Source organism: Nicotiana tabacum, chromosome 1 (genome assembly GCF_000715075.1).
Source record: "Nicotiana tabacum cultivar K326 chromosome 1, ASM71507v2, whole genome shotgun sequence".
In the NCBI taxonomy this organism is placed as follows: domain Eukaryota; kingdom Viridiplantae; phylum Streptophyta; class Magnoliopsida; order Solanales; family Solanaceae; genus Nicotiana; species Nicotiana tabacum.
Genome location: NC_134080.1, coordinates 67,662,004 through 67,679,200, shown reverse-complemented (window position 1 = coordinate 67,679,200; position 17,197 = coordinate 67,662,004). Strand labels below are relative to the sequence as shown.

At 36.7% G+C, this 17,197-nt stretch overlaps 1 protein-coding gene across 11 annotated transcripts; it reads right to left on the bottom strand.

Moving 5' to 3' along the window:
- Positions 1-5,536: 5,536 nt before the first annotated feature.
- On the bottom strand, positions 5,537-14,939 carry LOC107798663 (uncharacterized). Of its 11 annotated transcripts, XM_075251287.1 has the most exons (16): positions 14,814-14,916; positions 14,011-14,130; positions 13,851-13,905; positions 13,199-13,388; positions 13,031-13,095; positions 12,777-12,865; positions 12,447-12,471; positions 12,154-12,192; positions 10,958-11,075; positions 10,719-10,846; positions 10,262-10,574; positions 9,949-10,058; positions 7,365-7,572; positions 6,393-7,274; positions 6,231-6,296; positions 5,537-6,151 (listed from the first exon to the last, which is right to left on the bottom strand). In XM_075251287.1, the coding sequence occupies exons 9-16, from the start codon at positions 11,029-11,031 to the stop codon at positions 5,851-5,853; spliced, it is 2,082 nt and encodes a 693-aa protein (XP_075107388.1). In that variant the 5' UTR covers positions 11,032-11,075; positions 12,154-12,192; positions 12,447-12,471; positions 12,777-12,865; positions 13,031-13,095; positions 13,199-13,388; positions 13,851-13,905; positions 14,011-14,130; positions 14,814-14,916; the 3' UTR covers positions 5,537-5,850. The 11 variants fall into 11 exon arrangements, with proteins under 11 accessions (XP_075107388.1, XP_075107398.1, XP_016477169.2 ...); XM_075251297.1 differs by lacking the exons at positions 13,031-13,095; positions 13,199-13,388 and adding an exon at positions 12,587-12,635 and having other exon boundaries at positions 14,814-14,930; XM_016621683.2 differs by lacking the exons at positions 13,031-13,095; positions 13,199-13,388 and having other exon boundaries at positions 14,814-14,939.
- Between the last annotated feature and the right edge of the window lie 2,258 nt (positions 14,940-17,197).

Here is a 17,197-nt window from a genome sequence, read left to right as displayed (position 1 = left end):
GATTCGCAATATGTAACAATAATTAATTAAAAGCGGTTTAAAAAGTTAAAAATGCACAATAGGTTTAAAATGTGTAGTAAATTAGATAATAGGCCAACTATTAATAGTTTAAGCGACCGTGCTAGAACCACGGAATCCGGAAATACCTAACACCTTCTCCCGGGTTAACAGAATTCCTTATCTAGAATTTCTGGTTCGCAGACTTTAAAAAATAAAGTCGAAATTTCCTCGATTTGGGATTGTAAAATAAATCGGTGACTTGGGACACCAAATAAACTATTCCAAGTGGCGACTCTGAAAAATAAATAAAATAATCTCATTTCGATTAATGTCACTTTAATTGAAAAAACTCCCTTATATACCCCTCGGATAGTAAAAAGGAGGTGTGACAACACTTATTAAGCCTAGATAGTAAAATTTTAATAGAATTATACTTGTGAAAACAATAGGCCAAACTTGCTTGGAACTTACGAAAATGAATGAAGGTTACAGTTAAACTTCTATATAAAAATCTCGTTTATAGTGCTTGGTTATTACAAACATACAATGACACTTGATATTTGAATCTTATTTGATTTTTGTAGGTAAAAATTACCCAAAGAATGATCTTTTCCAATTTTTACGACTAGTGAGTGCAAATTTTTTCTTTAATTATGTGTAGGTGACATTAGGATTATCATCTTTGTATCAGCATAATACTACCTCTGGTTCTAAATGAATGGGTTAATTTTTAGACCCCACATGACATTGAATAGTGCAGAATTAGCTAGGGGAATGTAAGGTGGAATGCCCGGAGAATATTCGAATAAAAAGTTTCAACGTCATCTCTAAATTTCTCATGTTCCAAGCTCACAAGAACTTTGGACGTTCCAGTTTCCTTGCTAGAGGTTACAAAAATTTATTGACGTTCGTCTCTAATGAAATGTAATTAACATATTGCTTTTGGTCTCTACAAAATGCAAATACCTAGTTTTTTACTAAGATTATTATAAATAGATTTATTTTACAAAGAGTATATTGCTATATGATTTACTGTTTTATAAAAGTTAATATAACATAAAAATAAATTTTAAAGAATATAGTAAAATATTATTACAAAAGATGATTGTTATAAAGAGATATGATTGTACTTGTTGAAAAAAATGTACAGGCCATTCAGATAGAGATAGTAAGGAGAAGGAAAATGCTCAAAGAATTTCATGAATTAGCGATTGAAATGTACTTGCCCAAGTGCTTTTTAGGCCAGCTCAATTCTCTTATCCATCGATCGAATGCACTAGGCTCATCTCATGCAAGGAAAAGCTCGGGAATCGAATACCCTCTACTGTTGGCGGGCAACAAAAGAAGTTGTCAAAGGCGATGCGATGATACTCACCTCAGCCTCTCTCGCAAAATTAGTCACCACATTCATTCAGTGACAGCCTTAGGATAAGGAAGTCTTTTATTTTCATTTAAGAAATAGGCTACCACTCTCTCTCTTACTTTCTTTCATTTAGTTAGGCATGGTAAAAAAATCTTGCTCGAAAAAGACTCTCACCTACTCAATTGGAATGACTCTTATCTTTACTTATATTTTTACTCAGATAAGTCCCTCTCGGAGCTATTCTCCGGCATTGTGCCTTCTTACTCCTTACTTAGATAATAAAGCCGTAAGCCGAACAGAATATGGACTTGATGACTCTTACTCTTTATCTTATGTTATAGAATTTTTTCTTAGCTCCTGTGCGCATTCATCAACTAGTTGTAATATTGGACAACACTTACTCCATGAACGACTACGAAAAGGGGGAGGCTACTAGCTTTTAGAAAGATTTTTGATGGTCCATACATGTGAACTCATCATTCATCTCATCAAAGACATGACAGATTTGATGAACACCCAGGCGCACATGCATGAGACAGATCAGAGGGCGCGTTCAAAAAGCTTTCAAGCTTTGTCTTTGTAACGATATCCTGCACTCTCAAGCGAGCGAGAAGAGTTCATAAACATTAATTTCTTTGACGGGTGATCGGGTCTTAGAATCCTTAGGAAAATGTAAGCACTTGTATGCAAGCAAGACTTCTCTGTGGGAATACCCGGCTATCTCCTTCTTTAAATAGAGAAAATCCCTGTAATTCTCTGATGCTGGGATTATGTCTAAAAAACTTTGTATTGCGGTCTCCGCTGACGATCGTTCTTTTCTTTCATAAGATCTATTCTTGGGATAGAGCGTTAATAGCTTTTCTCTTTTATATGGGACAGGGTTTTAGAGAACTCCTGGAATGGGATTCTCATGCTAAATAAAATAATATACTGGTGATATTAATTATAGAATCTTATGAATCAAGCGCGACACACTTTTTATATCTCTTTTGTCTATAAGGTAAATAGCTTAGCTTAGAGCACAGCATGTTCACCACCACACTGGCTAGCTTGTGCATTGGCTCTATTACCAGCAGGTTTTTGCGCGAATGTAAGTTGTTTGATAGCTTTACTCAATCCACACTAGCTTACCTTACATATACGTACTCCATGGTTTATTAGAGAAATTTTATTCAGGAACCTCTTATAACCATATTTTTCCCTCCCTGATGATGAAATGGATAGTTTAGCTAATTGATGTGTCACCTTCTTACCAGAAGCGAAGAGGTACTTGAGAGAATGGATGGCAGGGGCCCCTAATCGAACGCAAGGAAGAAGAGTGGGTTCCCTAAGTAGTTGGATGCGTCTTCTTTGAACTCAAAAATAATTTCACTTGAATTATTCCTGCGAGTGAGTTGGAGGCCCTTAACCCTTTCTTATTATTAGTAAGATAGGTTGTCTTGGTTCCGTTCAAATCTGGATTTTTATGAATATGAAACCCCATTCACTATATTTTAGTGCGCTGAATAATTGTCTTTTTTCGATACGGATTTAAGTACGAAAGGTGCACCTCAAAGAGCGAATAATATTTTTTCGTCACGCGACTTAATCTCGATCGCTCCCTTAAGAATAGGAGGCAATAATAGAGAGAATCCTTCTGTCTCTTGCCGCTTAAAACTCTGCCAAGAAAGTGTTATGTTTGATCATATGTATCCATAGAATGCTATGCATTCTCCACTTTTGGATCTCATATGGCCGGCTTTCTCAATATTCAATCTAACTTCAGAAAATGGGACTCACCAAGGATGGCGAATGGGCAAACGTAAAGGTTGTTCCGCTCGATTGAAAGTCCATATCTTTCAATTTCCTTTATTTCCGGCTAGACAAGAATGTATGTGTCAAACTTTGATGTCTCACTCATTTAAATATGACGAGATAATCATCTAAGTTCGAGAATCTCAGACAATTAGGGAAGTGGAGTAATTGTGAAGACTAACAGGAAGAAAACCTAAGAAGTATCAAATTCACGGAATGGATATCTTCAAGACAGGTGGGTCAAAATCCTACGAGTAGTTAATACATAGATAACCCCTTAAACTTGACACAAGTTTTCATTTAGACACCTTAACAAGAGGTGTGATCTATCAGACACTTGAAATATGCCTAAATGTATCGATTAAACGTAGTTTGCTGACATGGCAAAAATGTGTTTCTCGCCTCTTTATAGGAGCGCGAACATGTACCAAATCATAATTTTTTATCCTCCAAACAAACATATTTTTCAAATCCTCCTTTATAACTACGACCAGTCACAAACTATAAGCCTTCATTGCTGCTATTACCTCCATCAAGAAAACGAACATCGTTAATTCCCACGACCATATCCTAAATCTCCTTTTCTTTCTCACTCAATTTATTAAAGTGCTCTTATTTTCAACGAAATTTCACTCTGTTTCAGAAATTAAAATTATTGGATCAACAGCTCATAAAGTAGTAAAAATTGCACGGGCGTCCTATTTGATCGCCCCCATTTAACTTATACTCATTTTTTTAAAAGTTTTAACTTGTACACACTTTTTAAACAACTTCAGCCCTCTTTCTCCTCCTCCTTCGTTTTCTTCTTCTTCTTCTTTCTTCTGTTGTTGTTGGTGCTGCTATGAAACTTCAGTTCAGGGGTATGATGTTGTCATAAGTATGTTTATCAGATTATTTAAAAACAAATTATAAATAACTTTATAAAGTAAGTACGTACATGTATGTAAATATAAGTCCATTTCCTTTAATTCACAGTCTATTATTTTTTTTGGATTCAGTTTTGTACATTATCAATGCATTTTAACCTGTTGTGCTAAATCATTATCTAGTTTTTTAAGTTACTAATTCTACTTATGATAAACTTATTAGCTGTACAAAAAATCAATTACATGATAGCATAAAACATGTTGAAGTTTAGCAAATATAGAACAAAACTTCAGCTAAAACATGATGAAGTTCAGCAAATAGAGAACAAAACTCCAGCTACTAGAATGCTTAAGTTCAGCAATTACAAACAAAAACTTCAGCAAATAGAGAACAAAACTTCAGCTACTATGCTTAAGTTCAGCAATTACAAACAAAAACTTCAGCACACTTGGTTCAGCAATTTTTGCTACTTCAGGCTCATCTACTAGAATGCTGAAGTTTTGCGTGATTGTCTTTACTACTTCAGGCCCGTATGCTGAAGTTACGCGAAAAAGTGGGTACGTTTGCATTTTTTTTGCAAAGCGGGCACAAGTTAAAATGTGACCCAAAAAGCGGGTATAGATACAAATGCTCCCATAAAGTAACATTTGGCAAGGTTGAGCAATGACCCATTTATTAGTTCAGCATATTTTAACCCGTCCAATTGCAGCCCAACCCGTCATTTGTCACCCCTAGTTGTGGAGTTGGGTGAGGGGAAACGAGGAAGCGGGTGTTGAAGGACAATTGAAGACAAGCAGGGTAGTATGAAGTTGTATGTGTTGATGTATTATTTTTCTTGAAGATGAAGGAGAAGCAGCGCGGGAATTCTTGCCGGTGAAAACTGGAAGAAAGGCTCTGTTTGAAAAATGAGAAACAACAGACAATTTTGGAAAAGTCACGCGTTGGCCTTTCGTTCGTTGTTTTGGCCGCACATTAGTGTGTAAACTGCACGCACTCTAGTTTTGTGAATGTGTTACTGAGGTGTTCAATAGATGCATTTTAGGCATACTTCGAGTGTCTATTGTATTTGCCCTTCAGAAATAAATAGTGATTTCGAGATTTTCGATGTAGGCAACTTATTAAACTGCTGCTGAATCCAGAGACAACTTGACAACAATCGACCATCCACTTTCTAGGTTTACATTTTGACTAGAGTAGCCACAACCAATGAACCAATCGCTTCTTGCAATATATCAAAAAAACATGCAGATTTAAGGCGGTGTTACCAAAATTTCTGAGCTGCCCTAACGCGTAGTGCAGCCTACAATCCGAAAAATGGCATTCGCAATCCTCCATGTATTATGATTCCAACAAAATAAACAGCAAAGACGAGAACTATTTGAAGTGCATGGAAAAAATAGCAGGAAGATTGCAGATATATCCAAATATGAAAAAGATCAGCAAGTACCCGAGTAAAGATGCTCTGCAGCTGCAAATTTAAATCACAAAAGTTGTCGAGGCTAGCCAACATCACCAAATGACTTGTCCAAAATATTCATTCACTAAGATCATAAATAGCTCGCATCCAAAAATTCCCGTGGAAGGAATCGAAGCTACTCACATGATCATCCAGTGAAACCAATTATAATAGACGTGCATAACAAATTATTCAACCATAAATCAGAAGCACACACCGGAACACTCAAGTAATAAATATCCAACATGCTGTCCAGACCCTAATACAGAGGGCAGTCTATCCATATGACTAAACCACAGTCGTAGAATGGTGAAAAACCAAACTATGTCCAAAGTACTTGATACCTAGCAACTAAACATGGTTCTACTCCCTATCCTGAATCAGGAGACCCATCTCCATAGGAAACCAGACCTGCCTTCCCAGGGGGACTCGCCGAGGATGATCTTGACTTATCTTTGCTGCCTTGCTTTGGTAACTGAGAGTCCCGAGATGACCTCGACTCTGATCGGCTTCTGCTCCGAGAAGGTGATTTATGCCGATCAGCAGATGGCGACCTGCGATATCTGTCCACAGGAGAACGACTATTCACGGGACTTCGGCTATAACGACGAGCACGGTGACGCACAGGACTACGAGATAGGCTGCGGCTTCGGCTTCTTCTGCCTCTGTATCTGTATTTAGGGAGTTCTAAGTTAGCATCTCTGACAAAGACAAGTCTAACAATAATAGCAAATAGCAGATATCCCAGACCTGGGCGGCGTTCTTCCTCTAGGTGGACTCCTGTAACGTCTAGGTGACCTTCTGTATCTCGAATATCTTTCAAAAAAGCCAAACAGTTAGGTGGATACGTATATTAATGAGAAAGTTTCTATTTCAATTCCTGTAAGAGTTAGATAGGCTTGTGCTGCTCACCTGTCACCATAACGGTATGGCCTAACAGGGGACCGATCAGGAGATCGACTCCTGTATCTACGAACATAAGAGTAACGCTCACTAAAGCCCCTTCCCCTCCTGATGCGCTTGGGAGATCCATCCACTGAAGCGCTTCTTGAAGAGCTCCTTGCTGGAGATCTTGCCCTACGACTTGCACTTGCAGGACTTCTTGAATAGCTGCGTCTATTGTTTCTGCTAGGAACCCTACCTGGACTTCGGCTTGGGCTTCGCCTAGAAGGAACCCTACCCGAACTTCTGCTTGCACTCCGCCGAGAAGACCTAACAGGGCTTCTGCTTGGGCTCCTTCCTGAAGGCCTAACCCTAGTAGGAACCCTGCCCGAACTTCTGCTTATACTCCTCCGCGAAGACCTAACAGGACTTCTGCTTGGGCTCCTTCGAGAAGGCCTAACAGGGCTTCTGCTTGGACTCCTCCTATAAGATCTAACTGGGCTTCGACTTTTTGATTTCCATGATTTCCTCGATGAGGTTCTGGGTGGACTCGGGCTAAGTCGCCTTGTGGGAGACGCTGAGGGACTCCTGCTGCTCCTTCGTCGTGAATGAGCTCTCACTGGAGGACTCACACTGACACTTGCTCCCCTCTCGACTCTCACTGGGCTTCTACTAATGCTTCGTGCTGGACTACTGCTACCACTTTTAACCACGCTGATGCTCCTTCTCTGCGAGATGCGACGAGGACTTCCACTGCGACTTGGACTTCTGCTTGCACTGCGTCTGGATCTAACACTTGGACTCCTGCTCACACTGCGCTTTGGGCTAACACTTCGACTTCTGCTTAGACTCCTCCGAGGACTAATGCTCATACTCCTACTCATTGTCCTTTTGGGACTTATGCTTCTGCTCCTGCTCAATGACTTCTAATAAAATTCTGGATCTGGAAGAATCCATAAGCATAAACAATAACTGAGGTGCAATGAGAAATGTAGAATGAACCTAGATTTGCAAGGGTGATCATCCACTACATCAGGCTGCCTATCAACATATTTATCAGATCTATCTTCCACTTTGGTATGATTGCTTTGACGCTCTCCATTTTCCTTGGGCAAGTCTGCCTCCTCTCCTTCAAAAATGTCAGTTGCCTCTTTCTTGTCATGAAGAGAAACTGCTTCTCCCTCCTCAAGTGAAGGAGAACAATTGCCTACTGCAAAATGTCCATAAACAAGTTACCCACAAGCAAGTTACATCATACAGATTTTTCAAAGCAAGAAGATTGCATTATGACCAGTTAGATTAAATGTCACTTGCATACTGTAAACGCAAAAATAAATCTGTAGAATTCAGTAGACAATCCATAATAGTACACATATGAGGGTAGACAGTTCAACAAAGTTAGCAGAATCTACTTATGTCTCATAACCCATACAGGATTTGTTCCCCATGGGGATTCACTCAAATTTTTAGAAATAAATCGGCCTATGCATTTAAACATATAGAGAAATGATGCATAAACAGCAAGTGGCCTTTGGGACACCAAATTACACTGATACCCATACTAATCATGATTCTACTTTACTCCGTAACAACGGCAACCACAAACCCTAGTTCGTTCTCCAATATCCCATCAGACGCTTAATTCTCCCCGATGAAAACGATCTTGAAATAGTAGAACAGGGAAAGGGAGTGACTAGGAGACTATATCCAATACTTTTAACTAGAAAGTGTGTACAACAAAAGCTTTTTGATGAAGATGAAGATGAAGAAGAAGTACCATCACAGAAAAGAACTCATAGAAAACCAGAAGCAATGTTATAAAACTCCAGAAATTTTAGAAAAATTAATAAAATAGAAGGGATCAAGAATTGACAGCAACAAGTGAAGAAAAGGAAGTACACAGAGAAAAAGAAAGGGAAATGGAGAGCCCAAGAAAATATCTAATTTTCATGAAAAATCACAATGTTCAGTAATAGAAATTGCTGGTGAAGTTTCTGGGATAATTGGTGTATATAAAAGAACACTAAACAACAATGTCAATCACTTAAACTATCAAGAGCCTATTTGGAAGGCCAACTTGTAATTAGATTTGGCTGTAATTGGGTATAATTACATTGTTTTGGCCTGTGGTCTGGCCAACTATTACTCCCTCTGTTCCAATTTATGTGAACCTGTTTGACTAGGCACGGAGTTTAAGAAAAATGAAGATTTTTGGAATTTGTGGTCCAAAGCATGTCAAAAAGGGGTCCAGAGTATTTGTATGGTTATAAAAACTTCTCATTAAGGGTAGAATTGGAAATTTAAGCTAAGTTGTTTCCAAATTTAGAAAAGGGTCATTCTTTTTAGAACAGACCAAAAAAAATAGCTTCACATAAACTGGAACAGAGGGAGTATTCTTTTTACACTCTCTCTTTCATTTCAAATATATGAGGAGCACTTACTTAAAATAATTCCTGTGTTTTACTAGCTTTGTTTTTTATTCATTAATATAGATATTTGTTATAGAAAAATACTTCGTAAACTCCTATACATATTTTTGCTCTTTAAAAAGTACAAATCATGAATTTCATATTGTATTCACATGAATTAGTCTTCATGATATTATTACCAATTTATAATTAATTTAAAGGTTACCAATTTATAATTATTTAATATACCTTTAAGAAAATAATTCATTCTAAATACGTAGTAATAAATGATATGTAATATTTCTTATATACACATATTTGTCACATAAAAGTTTATTTACTTCATCTAAAAAAAGTTCATTTAAATTTTTTATTATTAACTTTTATTTTAAAATAAAAATATCTAAGTATGTAATTATAACTTGTACAACCAAACATGACACTGGGAATTACACTGTAATTACATTAATGCAAACAAACAGGTCTTTGCAATTACTATATTTGTATAATTACTAGGTTGTGCAATTACTACCCTAGTAATCACATAGCCTAGTAACAACACAGTGGTTCCAAACACACCTTAACTGCTCCATCCTGAATGAGAATTGTTCACTAATAGGATTGGAACCTCGCCTGATGTGAAAAATACTCCAAGGGGGCAACCGCACACACCTAACACAGAACGCTGACTACGAAAAGATTGAAATAATTTTTAACAGAATAAGACTTCGAAAATACAGTGGTTCTGGGGGGTCATGCAGTTAACTTATTATTTGAAGTAACCTTATACTTGTGTGCCTTTGAATAGATATTAGACTTCCCATTCCACACATGTGTAATATAATACAGAAAAACCTAAACATCAGTAACAAATTGTTGTTCATATTGTGTAACTATACAGATTATTTTACAGTTAATTAACAGTATTCTCGCCACTATTTTATGGCCTATTGCAGCAATTATACTGGACGGAACCATCTTATGGAGTTCAAAATCATGCAAAATTCAGGTGCTCGTCTTTTACCTCCCAAGTTACGAGAGTTTTCATGCATACAAAAAGGTAAATGCCGAGACACATATATGACTACACAATTGACTCCTGATACCAGAGATGATCAAGGAGCACATCTGTGTAACAGAAGGCGTAGAGACCTGCAATTATAAGGTTCAGGAAATACCAGTTTTCTTTTCCATACTTTTGTGCTTCCCTTCGGAACCTCGTTTTACACCATCATCTTCAGAACTGCTATCACGTCCATTCTCATTTTCTGAAAGACTATCTGATGCCCTGGAAAAAGAATATTGGAAAGAAAAGAAGAAAAAGAACTTCAGCCTCCTAAATTCACTCATACTTAAGAGATGGCAAGTTATCATTAACTTAGGAAATTATGAAAATATTACAACTGTTACCACCCATTATTGAACATATGGCATCTAAAATTCTACAACTTAACAGCATACGGGACACAAGATAGAATTCAGAAAAGCAACCTTTTTGATCTGCGTTTTGATTTCTTATCACGCCTTTTGCGCCTTTTCTCACGTCGCTTCTCCTTTCTTTTAGCACGTCTATGCCTGTCTCTTTTAGATCTCTTCCTCTTCCTCCGCCTATCATCACTGGATGAGCTAATTTCTGATTCAGAAGATACATCCAAGTCAGAATCACTATCAGACTCAGAAGACTCAGTATCACTATCCGTAGAGCTCTCTGATTCTGATGTGTAGTATCTCCTTCTCTTTTTTCTTCTTTCTTTGGAGGATTTTTTGTGCTTCCCATTTTTCAATTTGTTTAGTTTTCTCTTATCTGCACCAAGAAGTAGTAAAATTAAATAAAGCCTCACAACAAACAGCATATTCGATAAACAAAAACTAGAAGGGGAAACAATATGACAGCAAAGAAATGTTTTAAAGCAAGCTGCCAAGAGAAATGAAACTTCAGAAGACTCACAATCAGGTAACTCGCCGCAGTTGATTATCTTCACAGTTACATCGGGTTTTCCCTCTTCATTTCCCACACTCTCAATCTTCTTAAGAACTTCAAGGCCATCAATAAGTATCCCGAAGACAATGCATTTCCTGTTAAGAAAGTTAATGAAGCAGTTCATAAAAGCAAGCTTCCAGCAGAGCAGAAAATATCAACCAGCATCCACAAGCGGCAGTATACTTGTAACTACAATTATAACAAACCTGTCAAGATGATGGTCAGCCTGAAAGGTGATAGAAAATATAGAACCGCGTGCATCACGATCAGCAATTGCCATAGATAGTAGACCTTGGGCATCATGTTTTAGCTTTGGCACCTCATCTGAAAAATTCAAAAGATTTCACTTGTTATAAAGCCTGTCTTGTTTTCTCTCAAAAATGTAATTTATCAGTTCAAGATATCCCATCAAAGTAATAAATCTACAGGACATTGCAAATATTGCACCTCCAAAAGGTGATGCTACAATTGACAGACAACTAATTGCATATGAAGAAAGTGCACTATACCATGAATTACAAACTGAGACCAACAAGATAATTGTAATTTGCAAAGTATGCTCTCTCACTAGCCAGTATTTCCAGAAGTAACATAACCTATACTACAACTGCTTGTAAAATTCTGTTTTTGCATAAAATGATAAAAGGGATTCATTACTGAACCTTTCCCAAAGATATTTTCCAAGACAATTACCTAGATCGAGAGAATAGTTTGGGTGTCAATATATAGCGAACATATGATGTCAATATACAGATAACACAAGTATTATTACCCAGCAAATTGCAGCTTTGCCAATCCAAATTTTGGCTCTCATGACAGGTTTTCTAGGTAATGATAACTAATCAGAATTTCTACCACACAGTTGAGTACTGTTCTGAACCGATAACCAATTACCTCAGTTCTGCAGTATAGTTATAATAGAGTTCCCTGGGATTTTTCTGAACAAATGAACCACACAGAACAATCAAAACAAGGCTTAATCTCTAGGAAAGAAAACAAACTTCAATTAAATTTCTAATTCTCGAACTATCATTAAGTAGAAAACCAAAAACAATATCGACAAAAGCACAGGCAACATAGCATTCATGTCCCCTACCATTGTCTGAGAGGAAACAATGTCCAATATCAATGGATTGAAGCTCCCATGCAGCGTAGAATTAGATCAAAGTCAGCCCCAACCTTCACAGGCAATACAAAAGGAAACCCATTTTCTTTCAAGATAAATGATTTTTTGCTAAAAGAAATACACACACTGTTGTTTGTGTGGATTTACTACTCATTATATCTTAGTCTACCAAAAGAATTAGGCCATGCATTCAATACATGAGACAATCATCAAGCGGTCATAAAATTTGAGGCAAATTTCAAAATAAAGGTCGGAATAATGAAAGAGAGGTCTCACCTGGAAACTTTCCTCCATAGATACTTTCCCCATAGTTCCCTGCAAAGAAGTAGGCATATTAACTCCGGAATTTTAACCAAAACATGTTCCTGAGTCTTGGACTGGCATGTTTGACTGAGTCAAGAGATTCTTACTGGGCTAACACGTAAAGCTCAAAATTAAACCCAAAAAGATAAAGCTGACCAACTAGTACTTGGGAAGCAATTAATATAAGTCAAACAAGCACTGGACTATTGCTGATCAATAGTTGATTATAAACAAAACTTAACGCAGTATGTTGATCAAAGGCATACCATCTTGTCTCAGCAAGTCGCCAGCCTGAAATAGATAAGGGAAAAGACAATTAGTTAACTATCATTAAAGTGCATAAACGGAGAGCCTTAATATGCTGAAGCTCATCAATACAGAGGACAAACAACTCAGTTAACACAACCTTAAAACTACATCACAAGATATGCAGTCGTGACCATCAGCCCTGCATCCTACAGCATAAACAAGGATATCTGACTAAAATGAAACACCACTTCTTAGCCGTGCTCAACCACAGAGCTAAGAACTATGCAATGGAACACATTCAAACAACATGTGAATAGAACCTGCATATCCAGAGCCTACAAACATACCTGAGCCACAGATCCCTTGACAATGCGATGGAAAAATGTTCCTTTATAATGCAACGGTTTTCCAGTCTTAGAGCTGACTCCTTTCTCCCCTGAAGAGCAACAATTTCTTCCTATATCAGTTGAGGATACCAAGCACTTAACATGAAGATGGACAAGCATCCAAGAAAAGGAAGAAGATAAAGATTACTTCCCCACTAGATGACTAGTCATGTCACGAAATTATCTATAAGATAAGGAATCAATAACCCAGGCACCTTGAACCAACAGCCAACAGCAACCAGCCAATACCCCAGCAAAGGATAGCACTTGCTAAGGTGACCTGAACCATTTCTTTAAATTTTATTTTCCTCGACAAAAAGTATTACGATTGAGCTGCCAAACTTCCAGGAAGAAAGTGACGAACTAGGGGGTGTCTTATCTACCTGTTCCTGTAATGTGCATTGTGAGTAGTTCTTGATCCATAAATTGTTTGCTACACAGTGTACATTTTCGCTTTATGTGCAGTTGCCAGTTAGTTCACAACATATGTCCTTCCAGTAAGTTCACTATCTATCCTCCTTTTTTGTTTTTCGATAAAGCACAGTACCTATCCTTCTTTTCATGGGTAGTTACCTTAACATGAGCAAGCATCATATATCTTTAGCACAATAAAGAGAGAATTGAGAGACAGCAAGAAAGGTTGAGAGATTTCTCTATGTAGTGGTATGTTACAGTTTGGCACCAAAAAAATATGGCTTTGGATCTTTCAAAAAGAGAGAACTAACAACTACTCAAAGTGAGTCCCTACTATATCTGATTAAGTTTATCATTTATAATTTCCACATTTGGGACAACAATTTGTAACACTAAGCCCCATAGAGTAGCTTTATAGATATAAAATGTGCTTCATGTGATGGAACCACAAGACAATCAAAATACAAATAACGTCTGAATGCAGGTTAAAAGTATGTTAATGGGAAGAATTCACCGGAATAAAGACAGGATAATAGGCCACACAATAGAATGACTAGAAAACCAAACGGAAAAGCTTAAGACTTTAATATGATACACAAGAAGCACTCTTGTATTTGTCACCTGTACAAAGTGCACGAAAGTTTTCTGCGGTTTTTGGAGCAATATCTGTGAAAAGCTGCAAACAAGAGAACTCATGGGAGTTAACCGTAAGTATCTCGTTTTGTGAGTTCAAATGCTTATATTTAGGGATAACAAATTCAGCTATTGGATAGCTTGATACCTCAAAAACCATTCTTTCAACTGGATCTCCATCAATAGAAACATCAAGGAACACCAGTTGTTTCTTCTTACTCATGTTTATGATACTTGTTTCTTCACGACCTCAAGCTGGCAGGTATATCTTCAGCAATGAAAGAGAGGAGTAAGGGTGTGAAGAATGAAGAAGATTGCAATTCTGCTTTGGCTATGACAACGAAAGACACAACTTAAGGAGCCATAAATTGTTTGTAGCAGATAAGTGTGCTTGGATAGCTGCAGCTTTTTCTTTCTTTCTTTTTTAATATTTGTGAGGGGAAGTAGAGTCTCAAATAAAAAACACCCTTGACCAATTCGTCAATGATGAAAAACTAACATGCACTCAATAAAACTCAAAAAACTGAAAAACTTTCGAGCAAACGCCTCCTGAATATCCCTACAGGCTCATTCAATAATTTTAGCAAGTTAGCTCTATTAATTTAAAGGATCTGCAAACAAATCATACCCTGTCATAAATTCCAAAGACAGGGATATCCTACTCACTACCAAAAACCCTACAGTCTCTCACATACCCTAAATTCACTTACCAACAACAAATTAACTACAAAAGACAATTACTACTAAATACAGCACTTTAAAGAAAAAATATAAGCAACACAATTCCATACTCCTAAGGTCAGCTACCAACACCGATAACCAAATAGCTAACACCGCAACCTCACCCCAGTTTTACATTAATCAGCAAGGAAATTAAGAAAATAATGATTAAAAGTAGTGAGAAGAAAAGCAATATTATCTCAAAATTGAGCAGAACGGAAAGATGTGTACCTGAAAACTGGACATCAAGAAGATGAAAGAAGCTTAGAGTGAGATGTAAGGAGGAGAGCGGCGATAAAGCTATGAAGCTTTAGGGTTTCTCTCTCACTTGTCTAAATTTATTTCTCTAATTTCTTGACTATATATGCAGATTTTATAATTATAGGCCCTTCGAGAGGAAAAAAAAAAAAAACAGTTTGGAAGATGCGACAATTCCTGTTAGGGGCATAATTGTCAAGGCAACAAAGTACCCCATGTATGAAGTACACTTCTTTCTTTTCTCTAAGCTAGGAAGTAAATTGTTGATTTTTTAAACTATGGTTTTAATGTAATCACACGTAAGGATGAAAAGAAAAAAAAATTAAATGATTTAAGAAAATAAATTTAAAAATGTACAATATAATAGGCTTGATTCTTGATTAATGTTCATTTCATGCAACTTATGTCTAATGAAGATATTAAAGACATTACATTTGTAGGTAATACATAGCATGCATATTTTATTATTAGTATGAACGTTTAATTGTTATGTTCTAAGTAGCAATTAATGATCATTTTCTCTTTTAGTGCACATAGTTATTTTTCACTCATTTCTCTCGTAGCAGAATAGTAGCTAGGTTTTATTACGGATAAATCAAAATTTTCGTATTAGCTCTCTCTAAAAAAGAAAGAAGGTTGGAATATCAACAAGCGTCCATTATTGAATTCACTCGATCTCTAATTCATTATATGTGAACAAAGCGGGTAAGGAAGATTTTTGTAAGCCTACGAGAAGACTTTACTAATTGAACTATAAGAACTTACTTCTTATTGTGGCTTTTTACTACAGGAATGAGAAAGAACTTTTCATCTTTGAAAATATCAACAAATATATAAAGAATATATCAATAATGTATATTAGGTTTGCAATCTATCTACACATACAAATACTTAATCATCACTCCTTTCTCCCCCCTCTTTTTGTTTCTATATTCCTTTTCTCTCTAGTTTATAATATTAAGATTTAAGTTTTAGTAGGTTGTTGTCAATTAATATATTATTTTATTATTGAAAGTAAATATTTTTTAGTGATTTAGTAAAGATAACCAAATTGATATAAGTAATTTTGTCTGTATTTACGATTCTTTATGGTAGTTAATACATGTCTAATTTAAACTTGTTCTTCTCTATATTTATTCTTTTTTAATTTGAAAACCAAACTCTAATTATTCTTGTACATACATTTATGGAATGTTATCTAATTTTTTCAATTCGATTGAAGCAACATTATGATTACATGAAGGTCAAAATTACAAGTCTGTAATTGATTCATATAGTGAACAATTCTGTTATACATTTCACTATTTTTTATTAGAAGAAAATTTTAATTCTTAAATGTTTGTGTCATGTACTCAACAACTTACTTGATATACTGAACAAACAACAATCACAACACCCAATTTATTCTCACAAATGGGGTCACTTGATATTGTCACGATCCCAAATGTCTCGGTCGTGATGGCGCCTATCACAGTACTAGGCAAGTCAACCAAATATTTCTCCCAACGAAATCTTTTATAAAAATCATTTTCTAGTATCGAAAAATTCTCAAATTCGTCATATGAAATAGATGAGTAAAATAGAATATGCGGAAAAACCAGTACAGAATACCAACGCAACCCAACAATCTGGTGTCACAAGTCAAGAGACTCTAAATACAACTCAAACTGACTGAATAATACATCATAAGTCTGAAATAGCAGAATACTAAGATTGGAAGGAGGGAAGCAGGGCTACCAATGTCGTGCAGCTACCTTGCAGTCTCCGGTAAAGCTCTGAGAGTGCTGGAAGCTCTCACTCTGCTGCTCGGTCACCTGAATCTGCACACAAGGTGCAGGAAGTAGCGTGAGTATGCCAACTCAGTAAGTAACTAAAGTAAATAAGGTCTGAGTGTGGCGACGAGCAATTTAAAACCATATAACAGTTTTCAACAGAAATATCAAGTCAAAACCAACAGTGCCATAGTCAGTTATCTCGTAAAACTTCAGTTTCAATTAAAATGCTTTAAAATCATTTATTCAATATTTTTCAACATAGACTCAGTATAGAAGAAGAGTGAAAACAACAAAAATCATAAACAAGCCCCTCGAGCCGGGTATCACTCATAAATATAGCCTCTCGGGCAAACCTCTCAGTCACTCGTGACTCAGCTCTCGTCAACAGTACTCCCACTCAGCACTCTGCTCAATAATATCTCATACTAATAATAATCATAATAACCGCTGCGGCGTGCAGCCCGATCCATAGTTTATAGTCGACTACGCTCACTAGGGGTGTACAGACTCCGAAGGGGGTCCTACAGTCCAAGCGTCATATCGCTGCGGCGCAGCCCGATCCAATATATATATATCGCTGCA

Coding starts and splice junctions, on each gene's coding strand:
- LOC107798663 (XM_016621683.2), bottom strand. CDS start 14,085: ATGAGTAAGAAGAAACAACTGGTGTTCCTTGATGTTTCTATTGATGGA. Junction 12,866..13,850: donor CTTTCGTGCACTTTGTACAG/GTGACAAATACA, acceptor GTTGCTCTTCAG/GGGAGAAAGGAGTCAGCTCT. Junction 10,847..10,957: donor GCTGACCATCATCTTGACAG/GTTTGTTATAAT, acceptor CTTTCTTAACAG/GAAATGCATTGTCTTCGGGA.